This window comes from Pagrus major, chromosome 15 (assembly GCF_040436345.1).
Source record: "Pagrus major chromosome 15, Pma_NU_1.0".
Classification (NCBI taxonomy): Eukaryota; Metazoa; Chordata; class Actinopteri; order Spariformes; family Sparidae; genus Pagrus; species Pagrus major.
The window spans coordinates 14,596,228-14,608,972 of NC_133229.1; the positions used below are offsets into that span (position 1 = coordinate 14,596,228).

Sequence of the window (12,745 nt, forward strand, 5' to 3'; positions counted from 1 at the left end):
TTTGTCACTCAATCATTCTATTCCCAGGTTTATGGAGGTGTTACAAACTTCTAATCGTCCGTAAGGTATTTGGAAACATTGGTGGCGGTGTTAATTTCCTTCACACTGAGCTCTGATCCCTCAACACTGCATATGTGTCTCTGACTGACAGGCTGTAATAAAGTCAAGCCCGTGTGCTGGCACGTTTTAGCTATCGTTGTGGGACTCATGACCCGATTCTATTTTTCCTGGCCGCCTGTCCCAAGTCTTACTTTTAGAAAACCATGTGAAGGCTTGGCACGTTAAAATAGACTATTCAGGACAAGGATTTCCTGTGACAGTTTTTTACATAATGGAATATAGTTTTTCACTCATAAAGACAAACTGATCTGAAGTTTTGTTTCATACAAAGTATTTATTTACAACAAAAAAGTTACATCAAGTATAAAAGAGCAGCATGTGTGGTTTTCAGTCAGATTTAGCACCTCTCAAACACTTTATAAAGATCAGGTAAGTTGGCGATCTGCAGGACAGTGCCGTCCTCGCTGAAGCTCTTCGGAGGACTGAAGAGCGTTCGGAACGCTTTGAAGATGATGTGCTCAACTTTCCAACGCCACGAGTTTGCCTCGGCATCCTGAAACGCACGTCACACTTGTCAGTTCAGTTCTTTGTTGTAAAGCAAAGGAAGATAAAATGCAACCCTGGTGTTCTTTCGTACCTGCTCCTCCCCCGGCTCGGCCTCCAGGATGTACTGCTTTCTGATGGAGTAGAACATGCTGCACTCCCTGCTGAAGTCTCTGAAGCACTCCTTTTCATCGTCCCAGTTCACCTGCACAGCACCACCAAGCAGAAGCTGTTAGATGCAATTTGTGCTTCCAGAATCTCATCATATATGAGAGACTGACGAGACTTTTACCTCAGTGGCCAGTCGCAGGATTAACAAGGGGAGACCCTCCATGACAGGGGTATAATTGTCAAGCAGCAATGGCAGCCCTGTTAGATTTCCATCCTATGAAACAAGGTTTTTTAGCAGGAGTAATACCATACTCGTGTTTTGCTAAATCATGATGAGAGCCATTGGTAGAAAAAGTTAACTTTCAATCACATCCACCACCCTGTTCAGACTGACCTGGTCGATCTCCATGGAGAAGTAGTCCTCCAGCATCTCCGCTTTCTTCTTCAGGAAGTCCACTATGTACTGCGCCAGGCCTTCTTTCGGACCATCCTCTTCTGTCCAGCCGCTCCCCTCAGACTCCAGAGCCAACATGGCCAGGTCATAAAGTGGAGCCGGTGTCTGAATTCACAAGATCAGCCATGAAAATCATAACATGTAAAGAATAGTCTAAACACACAACCTCCACTTTACTTACCGATAGTCTCAGGACACCAAAGTTCCCAAAGTCGTAGATCAGTATTTGGTAGAAAAGCTCCTGGCTGTGACACAAACAGAGCGAAAAATGAGACATAAAACAGCAGGTTGAACAGCTGGACTCAACAGTGTGTGTTTGCTGTGCTGCTGACCTGAGGGTTGTGCTGTTGAGCAGGTACAGTTTGGTATGATGTTGGATCAGAGTCCACTGGGGGTTGACACAGCCCACAAATGAGTGGTTCTGCAGCATTTCTTGAAGACCTGGAGAAAACATCTGCATGCTCAATAGAGGAAAACTATTTGGACAAGTCGTTGGTGCATGAAAAAGTAGTTATGGAGGCGAGTTGTGGCCTGGAGTCAAAGTCAGTGGGAAATTCAGAGGTGTGGGAGAAAAACAAACAGAGTGGCATTTCTTGGGAAAACTGCACATGCTACATGTTTTGTTAACCTTTGTGTGTAGTCTCAGTGATCTCAGCTCTCAGCTCTTTGATGCTGTTCAGCTTTATGACTCGTCTCTTGGGCGTGGCCGCAGCCGTCAGGTCCTCGTCTCCCTCCTCCTGCTGCTGCTGCTGCTCTTTCCTGGGTCGCTTCCTGGCACACAAACACACGACTGTCATACCTCTCATTACACTACACTCTGCGTGACATTTGAATCCCCCAGATGATCACTCGCACTGGCTTGCAGCTGACAAACTATAAGCTCCTTTCATTTCTCTATGTTGTGCCTCCTCAAAAATGGATCCTTGCAGGCCATCTTGACGGATGTTTTAGTTCCTAAAAGGCATCTCAAGAAGAGAGAGGGCTTGTGGGAGGAGCTATGAGCGAGGATGCCGAGGATCGAACTTTATCTTACTGCATTCCTTAATGACATTTCACTTTGATATTACATATGTAGCATTATGGCATGTTGTTAGTTTAATGACAAGTAAATATATAAGCTGTCATGCTCATCTGACAGAGATCATAAAATACAGCGGTAGGCTACATAACCAGATGATGAAGCTGTGCAACACATCAAACTGAATTTGAGGTTACATTTTCAGCCACATGGGGGCAGAGAAAATCCACAATGTCATGACCATAACCTTGCCATATGATCTTTTCATATAAAGCAGAGCAACGTTAGCATTTATTTGCAGCCATGTTTCTGGCCATCTGATGAATGTAACCACATTCACTCTCTCTTTAGCTGCTGTTCTACCAGCTACTCAGAGAATAATATCAGGGTTGTGGGCTGCTTTTGTTCACCTGCTAGTCCCTAGCTTTGTCTCTCTGCTGTTTAGTGCAAGACAGGAAGTGTACACTGGATTAATCAAAAACGCTTGAAGAAAACTAGATATAGAGCAGTGAGGCTGAACCATGTGAGGAGTCATAATTCCGTTTTTCCAAGTAATCAAAGACTGATTAACCCACACAATCCCTGAAGTCTTTCAACTAAACAAACTACTATAACAAGCAAATTCAGTTCTTGGTAAAATCCAGGTAACAATTATTTCTGATGGCCCAGTGGAGGATGATGTCATTCGTGTGATGATACATGTTTGCTTCATCTTCCTTCTCTCTTTCGCAACTCTGCTGTGGGCAAATGTTCAGATCTGCTGACACTTCATTCAAGACCGATCCTGATCTGACTTGCAAAAACTGTGCCTGGATTAATCATGATGCTATTGACTGACTCACTCATCCAGTGTTGTACTGGCATGATTCATTTGTGAAGGAAAGTCACCTTTGAACGCCATTAGCATCGTCTTCATCGCCTTTTGGCACCTCTGCTTCCTGCTCAGCCAGGGCCTCCAGCATGTCTGCATCATTCATGTCATCCATCTCTATACTGTCGGGCAGGGTGGTTTTGGTCACAGTGTCCCTGCTGCTGGGACCAGAAGGTTCAGGATCAGGAGGCGGCTTCTCTTTTGGCTGGAGGAAGGCGTCCAGCTTCTGTGCCCGACAGTCGGTCCTCACCATTTGATGTGCGTAGACTCGCTCACTGGACTCTGCTGCGGCGCTGGAGGACTTGACCTCGCCGCCACCTGAGACTGACAGCCCTGGCAGCAGCGTCTGAGAAAACACACAGTCTGTGTGTCAGCATACACACCTGAAGTTGTACTTTCAAGGCAAAAAATATGTTAGTGCCTACAGAGATTTAAAGTAACTGCTCACCAAAAAATACAAATTCAGTCATTTTCTACTCACCCCCATGCTGATGGAAAGTTTGGTGGAGTTTCATAGTTCACAAAACATTTCTGGAGCTTCACAGTAAAACTGTTGCAGCATTCTCCTAAACAGCTGAAGTTGATGGGACTTGTTTTAAAACTTAAAAAAACAACAACCCCAAAAATACATAAAATGGCTCCAAACAACTAGTCATGCATAATCCAAGTATCCTGAAGCCCTGAGATCTGAAATTGACTTGAAAAAGAAGTTACTTAAACCTTTTCTCAAGCCGAAATCTTCACTGTAGTTGCTAAGCTAAAAGCATTAGCATGCACCCCGTCTGATATGGGTGCAGGAGCTCGGCCGTGGATGGAGGGTGTAAATAACATCTTTTCAAACCAATTTGAGATCTCGGGGCTTCCAGAGACTTGGATTATGCCAGACAAGCTGTATGGAGCCATTTTATGGGTTTTGTTTTTGGTTGCTTTTTTACGTTTTAAAATAAGTCCCCATCTACTTCAGCTGTTTAGGAGAATTCTGTAACTCTGTTTTGCCTTTGAAGCCCCAAAAATGTTTTTTGGACTACGACACTTTACCTGACTATCCATCGGCATGGGCTAAGAAGATAATGACTGAATTTTCATTTTAGGGTGAACTGTTCATGCAAGTTATTTGGGATGAGTCTCAAGTCATCTTTACTGGGGCACACCTGCAGTATCTGCTCTTTATAAAGAGAAAATACTGGATCTTATTACCTGCCTAATAATGAAATTACTCATGCCTCTATATAACCTTCAAAAGCAAACAAGATCATCAGCAGGAAGACAGGTTATTTAAAGCCTATCACAGAGTCAGATTCTGACTTGTCCGGCTCAGATAAATCATAACAACAATACCATTTTCATGGCGGAGTGCTGAGGATGAACTGAGGAGTCACACAGCCTGAGAGAAGAAGCTGCTCTGTAGTCTAGTGGTTAGGCATGTAAACAAAGTTTACTTTCTTTAATGCCCTCCACACGGGCTGCCAGAATCAACAAAAAAATTAAAGTTCCTCATCGTAGCTTTAAATTAGAGATCAGATAATTAACCACATAGTGATCCAGTCACATCATACCTGAGTGAAATATGTGCGTGACGAGTTGGAACCGAGAAGTTTGCTCTCGATGTGCTTCTGAATGCTTTCGATGACGCTGTCTTCATGCAAGAAATGTACCTCGTGTTTTGTGGGATGGACATTGACGTCAACATTGTGCGGGGCGATCTCTAAGCTGTGGTGATTAGAGAGCAGCAGTGAGAATCAAATTGATTTAACCTGAATAGAATCAGTAGAAAACAGACAAATTGCACGTTAAGTTACCTGAGGTAGAGAAAAGGGTGTGTGTTCTTGGGAAGGTATGCAGCATAAACAGTTTCGATTGCTTTCTTCAAAGCACTTGACTCCACCAGACGATCTAAAACATCACAGAACACAATCTCCACTCAGCATAGCGCAAATAAGATTAAATCATCTTCAGCACCGAGCTACATTACCACTAACATTTCTGGGATACGCACGGTTGATGAAGAGGATCAGGATGCATTTCTTGACTGAGTAATTTGCATTAGAGATGTAGCCTTTCATCTTATAAGCGAGCTTCTGATCCTCGCAGCTGACTTCGATCAGCTCCCTGGGAAAATACCAGGGTCAGTCATGCAGTCAGCGCTAAGGTGATAACAGGTCATATAACTGCAGAGAACATCAAAGCATTAATGTTTTTCTTTCTTGTTTGATTAATACCTGCTGACTGCATTGCCAAAGACTCCTCGAATGTTATCCACTACAGATGCGTTGGGCAGAGTCCTCACATCTGCCACAGTCTCTCCTTGCTGCAAAAAAACCGACCATAAACAACAGTGAAAAATGATTTGCTTTGTAGCTGTATCTGAGTGTTTTCTCAGCGCAAACACACACAAGAGAAGCGTATATAGAAATGTAGTAATGCATTTTTTCTGACTGGTATTGTGGTCAACTTTCTCCCTCAAGAAACTTAAAAAAAGAAATCATATCTCACCTTTTTGACAGAAAAACTTTTTCCTGAATTGTGTATGGCATACCTTCAAAATAAGATTTTAATATGTAAGTACAGATAAGATGTTATCCAAACACATGACGATCATCAAAAGAGCAGAAATCATGAGACACGAGCAGTGAAGCCAAGATGACAGACCTGCTGACCACCTCTACAATCCTGGAGTACTCATCACTGGGGCTCTTCAAAGCTTTCCTCCTGGTGGACACATTATAGAAGAGGTCCTCCACCTGCACACAGGGAGAGAAAACTATTAAAGGTTTCTGTGCATCCATAAACTCCATTCTGTGAAAGTTAATGTGCTCCAAGGACTCACAAGAATCTGTGTTCCCTGGTTGCCAGCACACGGTTTGGGAGGACCTTTAAGTTTGCCATCGCTGTAGCTTGCTCTGCACAGTAACAGAATAAGAGAATCAATGCATCACAACAGCTCTGCTGTCGTGATTACTTCCTATCAATCATGGAAGCAAGAGAGCAGGTGAAAATGTTAGCACACCTGTAGGCACACTTGGCATCGGCTGTCTTAGTTGTGATGGTCACATGTGCAACATGGCTGACACTCGCAAGGGCCTGAGAACAAGAACACAGACAAGCAAATGTGATGAGCAACGAAGGACATGTCAACTTTTGATAGTAATTCAGAGTTCAGAGTTAGCAGCGCTGCTCACCTCTCCTCTGAATCCATAGGTTGCAATAGCTGAGAGGTCTTCAAAGGTCTGGAGTTTGCTGGTGGTAAACCTCTCACAAACAATTTCCATATCTTCTTTCTGTCTCAGAAATAAAAAGACAGCTTGGTCGAAAAAAATTCAGAAATTTAAAAGACAGTGGAAGCGACTAGGGAAAGACCAATTATCGGCTTAAATGGAATACTCAAGTGAAGTACCCAAAAATGGTACATGTGTACAGTACTTGAGTAGATTGCATAACTTATTCTTCTATATTTTGACACTAAGATTTTCATTGTTACTGCAAATGTGTGGTTGCAGATATTGGTTATTGGTTTCGGTTGGAGCCTCGCAGTGACACAGTCCCTTACAGAGTCCAACCTACACTGGTCAGAAGAAAACCAACACAAAAACCCTAAATCTAGAGAGGACCACACTTTGTGAGACTGGAAACTAGGCAGGGCACAGACAACATCTTTCCCAGGGGTCCTGTCTGTTATGTCTTAACCTTTTGTTTAACATTTATGATTATGATTTCATGGCATGAGCTTAAGTTTGGAGAAGACACTGTTAAAGGGGCGGATCTTCTCCCCTGTCACTCACCCTGATGCCAGTGCCGTTGTCCTGAATCTGAATGAGCTTCAGTCCGCCGTCTTTCACCGTCACCTGAATGTTGGTGGACTTGGCATCCAAACTGCAACAAATTAGAGTTATTATACAGCCACATTACATTAAAGGTGGAATTATCCAGTCAATACTCAGTATCACAGGACTGTTCCTATGACAGGTGTTGCTAAGCAGCTTTGCCACAAACGTAACGTAAACAATGATGGCTCCCACTGTAAAAGGTCACCTTTATTGCTCCCACTGCTAGTTTTTAAAGTCACTTATCACATAACTAACATTAGCTGACGTTATATAAAAAATAACTTTATCATGTAGCTCTTCAGTTACCAGTTTTCAATCAGTTCCTTGACGCCGTTGGCAGGACGCTGGATAACTTCTCCTGCAGCAATGCGGTTGACAACAGTCTCGTCGAGCCTCCGGATAACTCCTGCCATGTCGGCAGGGCTGCTGACTTTGTTTGACACTAGTTAAACTGCGAGCTTTAGCTATTAATATACATGTAGATCGCAAGTAAGGTATATATTAAGGGTCAAATGTAGCATCACAACATGGAGAGACTAAGCATGCATGGGACCAGAGACAGATAAAAAGAAATAAGGAGGTCTCACTCTCACTCAAAATGTCAGATAACAGCGAGAGTGGCTCAACATTCCCAATAATCGATGTGTGGGCGTTACTGATCAGATCCACTGCTTCACCTCCCCACACACAAACTACAATCACTCGAAGTTTATCATTTTGACCGCGGGGCTGTTAATAAAAGAGCGTACTTTCAGCTTGTCTTTTCTTGCAATCAAGTGAGTCATCTTCTTCACAATACACAATCTTCGATGAAACTGCGCGGGGAGAAAACGTGGGGGCGGGGCCTGCGTCGGTCAGGAGGAGGACGTCATTCGCTGACAGTCTTCTTCGCTGGTAAATATATTGGATCATTTGTAACTTCGAAATATGCAGAGCGCCTCAAAACAATGGCTTAATAATAATGTGTTTACAGTATTTTGTTACCACATTATAGCGAACCCTTCGCAAAAAGGCAATGAAATAAAATAAAATAAAATTCTGTTTACATAATACAGTATATTTATATCTATATCTATATATAAGACACTATTTTATCACTGAAGTTTCTTTTCTCTTTGATCTCTTTGACTGGTAATACACTAAAACACTGATCAGCATACACATTTACATACATTCAAAAAAAACCTGCAGTGTTTATTTGGTTTTCCCTTGTTTGTATTTGTTTTTTTTAACAACAACCTACATTTCTATTTTATTCAAAAAAGTTTTTAACTTATCTCCACCTATATACTGTATAGAGCCTACCTCTATATTAGTTGTTGTTGTTTTTATTTCACACATGCTTCGACAATGTAAACATCTGTTTTCAATACCATTAAAGCCCCTTTGATTTGAACTGAATTTAAGTGAATTGTGTGTTAGTCTCAGGAATGTCCATCTCTGGAATGTAGCTTACCACTTTAAGGCGGCCTCTAGGGCCATAATGTAAGAAGACAGAGTCAATTGTCCACCTGGGGAAGGAATCTTCTGCTTGATCAGCAAAAAGGTCAAAGGTCATAATCAATTACAGATCAATACTTGTCCTGACAACTACCACATGTTACGAAACTGTCTAGTCTTTATCAATGTTTTACTGTCTCTTTTGAAAGTGAGCTACTGAAGAATTTAATGTATAACATTCCAGGTCTTTTAATTATCTATACGCACAACATCATTTCTTCCAGAAACTGTAACCCATTAAGACAAATCTACATTGTTTACTATCTTCCCTGAGCAAATTTTTTTTTTTTTAAATTTGATCTTTTGACACGAAAAAATAAATATTCTTAGTTTTATGGTAACGCAGTTTTTCTGCATTGTCTTTCTCAGCACATTAACTTGTTCAGGATTCACTATAGTCTTCAATCGGCACATAGTTGGCCAGACCACAAGTGTCTGCCTGCATTCCTCATAGAGCCACATGTCTTTGGGGGATTTTCTGTCAGCAGAACTGTGTTGGTCCAAAATCTACCAAAACAGAAAGGTTCCCAGAGATATCTTATGGTGATTGTGCTCATGATATGATCTGTGATTGTTACAGTAGGTGCCAAAATTGTGTTGCTAGGCTGCTAAACTTTGGCCTCAGGCAGTATGACCTCAACAGAATAAAATGCTGTGAGTAGGCCGTCCGGGGAGTGGCGCTGTTTGGATGTCATAAGCAGGCTCCTCAATGCAGTCCAACCTGAACTTATGAGTCGCCTGAGGAACACACGATTCTAAATACCTGCATGAACAAAACAAATAAACTGTGGACAGATGGTGAAAACTAAATCTGGGCTGAGTTTTGATCGGTCTATATTTAAAACAACATTTTCAATCTGATATTTGTGTTTTGATTTGATTCCACAGTCCTTTGTTAGACATTGCACAGAGCGATAGATTTGTAGAGACATGTATTGTGAAGATAAAACAAATAAAGGTGCTGTCATAATGTCCTCTAATCTTTGGAAAGCTACTGTCAGTTTTTCAGGCTCTGTACCTGTAGATTATCTAGTTCTCTGCAGCAGAGAGGTGTTGGAGCCTGCCAGGACATTGGTGCAGTAACATCATACTTCTGACTTCTTATCCTACTGGACCTTGGAAATCTCGCGACATTCCAGCAAAGCATCTGAACAGAGAAATCCCAGCTATAAAATTGGGCATTTCTGTGTAACCTATACCGCATTTTATATAAAGTTAGACGTCTCTAACAGGCAGCCCTGAGAGCTAACTTGGCACGGTTTAGTAGTTCAGCAGCTTGTTGTGTGCTGCTCTTTGAGCCTGTGCCAACACGACTTCAGTGCCGTGAACTGGATAACCACACGCACGCAGACAAAAGCAAACAGCACAACCTGAAAGGTCACTGGAAGTATGAAAGGAAGTCACCTTGGAACTGACACACAAGAGGCAGAAATGTGCTAACTCCATGTCCTACTTTGTGCATTCAGTGATCTGCTTATTCAGCTCTGTCGCCCCTGCTGCACCACAGCTCACCCAAAGTCAGGAGTGACATCACGATGATGTCAAGCACATTTTCCTATATTAACTATGCTTTCATTAAATCCAGATGTGTGCTATAGCACTCTGGCATCGATCACGTTCTCCACCTCTCCCTTTAGGCCGATGGGAAACGCCGGCCATTGTGTTGTCTTTGCATCAGATGTATTGGGGAGGGATATGATGTCTATCCTGAGACGCGTGTCCCTGACTCAATGCAGGACATTCCAGTATGTGCTGTAACTGCAGGATGTGCCACCGGACACAATACAATAGAACTGGAAAGCAATCAGACAAGTAAAAAAACCTGATGGACTGAAAAAACATTGCAAAATGTAAAGTTGCTGCTCCCTGTTTTTCATCTTTTCTAATGTCAGGCAGCAATTATGGTGTCATTGTAATCTGTGTAAATTTACACTGTGAATGGATGAAACTGTAAACAACGTCTTATGGAATGCTTCACCCAACCAGGAGTTTGGGTGGAGTCAAAACTGGTTGCATGTCTCACGGGTCACACAGGGCCTCATTTTTCTTTAGCTGTTATTCTTCTCGGAGCATTTTTCTGTCTCCTTTTGTACTGCAACTCTGATCACAAATGTTTCAAAGAGCAGCCACTGCCACGCCTGCCGTGGCCTGCCACACGCAATGACAGCAACACACACGCCTGCACACACATATAAAACATGCACGCACACACTGAACAGAAAAAACAAGCATGTTTGCAGAGGATTCTTAAAATAGAGAGTATCATTTTCACTACAGATGTTGGTACAAAGCAGAGTGCACTCCTGAATACACAAGCACTGTCAACAAGCAAAATGACACAAAATGCACACCTGCTGCTGTGTAGTCCATCCACTGTGAGTAACAAGATGCAGCCTCAGCTGTGTGACTTACAAACACGTCTTCAAACAGAGTTACCTGTCCGTAAACTTGAAACCATTCCTCAGCTCCATGCTGCCTTGTCTCAATACATTCCACACCGTCATGAGCCTCTTGTTTCCACCGCTGTGGTTTTATCTCACCTGTGTGTTTATGTCTGCTCCTTTCTCCACCTGTGAGGTGTTGATCTTTGGCAGGACACCCCCCGCCCCCAGCCTCCTGTGGTACAGCTGCGGAGTGATCACTGCCATCAAACCCCATGACATGGCGGTTAAAAGGTATACAGTATCTCTAAGAGACACAAAATGCTGTGAGAATGCAACCATCTGTGGAATTTGCCACGGCCTCTCCAAGTGACAAATATAGAGGAGCCTGTCTTTCCTCCAATGATAAGGCTGGTTTGTTATATAGTCACTATTGATATAAAATCTAATTAGATGAGTTCTCCTCTACTTTTTAAATCATGTCCAAGAATTTTATCATCTCAACTGAATCACTGATAAACTATGCACTTTATTACTGTACCTATAATGGGTCAGGGTAGTGACTTGTGCTAATTCATCATCCTCATATTCTGCCTTCATCATCCCTGTAGGCAAGTACAATCTCACCTCCTTGAGAACTGCTAAGACTTCCTGTTCGCTCTATCAAGTGATGCATCCAGAAATGGATTCTGCAGCTGCAGCAGCTCTTCCCTTTCCCCTTGTTTTCCCATCGTCTTCCTCCTCCTGCTCTCTTCTTATCAGCGCTCAAAAGCCTTGAGACATGCTATAAACAAAAGATGAACACAGACTTTCCTACTTGCGCAAAAAAAGGGGTTGTACCGCAGAACTTTAAAGGTCCAGTGTGTAGAATTTAGGATTAAATTATGTTTTCATTAGTGTATAATGAAATCAAAGGTGGGACTTGAGTAGATTTATTCAGGTTTCTGTACTTTACTTGAGTATTTATTTTTCTCAACACGTTTTACTTTTCCTCCCTACATTTAATACAAATATCTTATGTTTTCAAAACAGGCTTGTTACTTTAGCTTTAAAGCATTGGAGCTGAATCATGGATTGTTCTTATTTTGTGTCATTGCACGCCACCTTCCCAACATACATCACTAAACTGATTTCAGCCTGTCAGTGCAATTATACGCAGCAGACGTTGCGAGACGAAACAGCGTAAAACAGACAAAAAGATGGAAACAGACAGAGTGGGAGGCCTCAAATGAGAAGAAAAGGTCCTCTGCCTGGATTTTCTTATTTTCTCACTTTGTTGCTGTACTCGGGACGCTTTACCAACATCCGGGAAATGAGACTCGCCAATCAACTACCTTTGTTGTGCATTTACAAATAGCTTGGACAAATCTAACTCTACCTGTAAGTTTAATAGTCTTTGAATTTTATTAATATGATGTGAGGTTCAGTTAGCTTTGCACAGAAATGGCCGTTAGAAATGTCTTTCAGAGGGATACTTTTTACATTTTTACTTTGAGTACATTTCCGAAGTATCTGTACTTCTGCTTGAGGAAAGAATGTGTGTACTTTTACATTACAAGGTAAATTTATGTCATTTTTTAAATACAAGGGGTTTAGTAGTCTGGTGGCATGGCAGTGGATACTTCTACATCTTTTGCTAGATGGCAGCAGGGTGAACAGTCTGTGAACAGGCTGGGTGGGTGTTGTCTTTTTGGGATTCATCCTGAGGGGGACATTTCACCTAAATCTATAAATGTCATCCTCATAGTGGTGCTTGAGGAATAGGCAGTGTACCATCACAGTAAAATCCATCCTCTGAGGACCAGGAATGTCACATTTTGATGGAAATCCATCCAATAATTGACAGACATCTCTATCCCTAGAGTCATACCACTAACTTGGCTGAAAACCATCTTTTTTTGCTGCCTTCCTGTTAAGACGCGTGTGCCCAAATTAAAAAAAACTTGTCAACACTGGTCCTGCCCCACCTTACAATTGAAGTTA

The 12,745-nt window shown here is 42.2% G+C and overlaps 1 protein-coding gene across 1 annotated transcript; it reads right to left on the reverse strand.

The window, feature by feature from the left end:
• Positions 1-374: 374 nt before the first annotated feature.
• mlh1 (mutL homolog 1, colon cancer, nonpolyposis type 2 (E. coli)) lies at positions 375-7,439 on the reverse strand. Its single transcript, XM_073481229.1, has 19 exons — positions 7,188-7,439; positions 6,837-6,927; positions 6,237-6,335; positions 6,065-6,138; positions 5,885-5,957; positions 5,707-5,798; positions 5,551-5,593; positions 5,277-5,365; positions 5,054-5,166; positions 4,857-4,950; positions 4,614-4,767; positions 3,075-3,403; positions 1,797-1,939; positions 1,501-1,609; positions 1,350-1,413; positions 1,109-1,273; positions 896-988; positions 698-808; positions 375-613 (listed from the first exon to the last, which is right to left on the reverse strand). Exons 1-19 carry the CDS (start codon positions 7,292-7,294, stop codon positions 458-460), a joined length of 2,199 nt encoding a protein of 732 aa, XP_073337330.1. The 5' UTR covers positions 7,295-7,439; the 3' UTR covers positions 375-457.
• Positions 7,440-12,745: the final 5,306 nt, after the last annotated feature.

What these genes read in the sequence shown, in the direction of transcription:
- mlh1 (XM_073481229.1), bottom strand. Translation starts at nt 7,294, where the DNA reads ATGGCAGGAGTTATCCGGAGGCTCGACGAGACTGTTGTCAACCGCATT. An exon ending in AAGGAACTGATTGAAAACTG is followed by an intron (nt 6,928 to 7,187) that starts GTAACTGAAGAG and finishes AATTTGTTGCAG; the next exon opens with TTTGGATGCCAAGTCCACCA. An exon ending in TCCTGCGACTGGCCACTGAG is followed by an intron (nt 809 to 895) that starts GTAAAAGTCTCG and finishes GGTGCTGTGCAG; the next exon opens with GTGAACTGGGACGATGAAAA.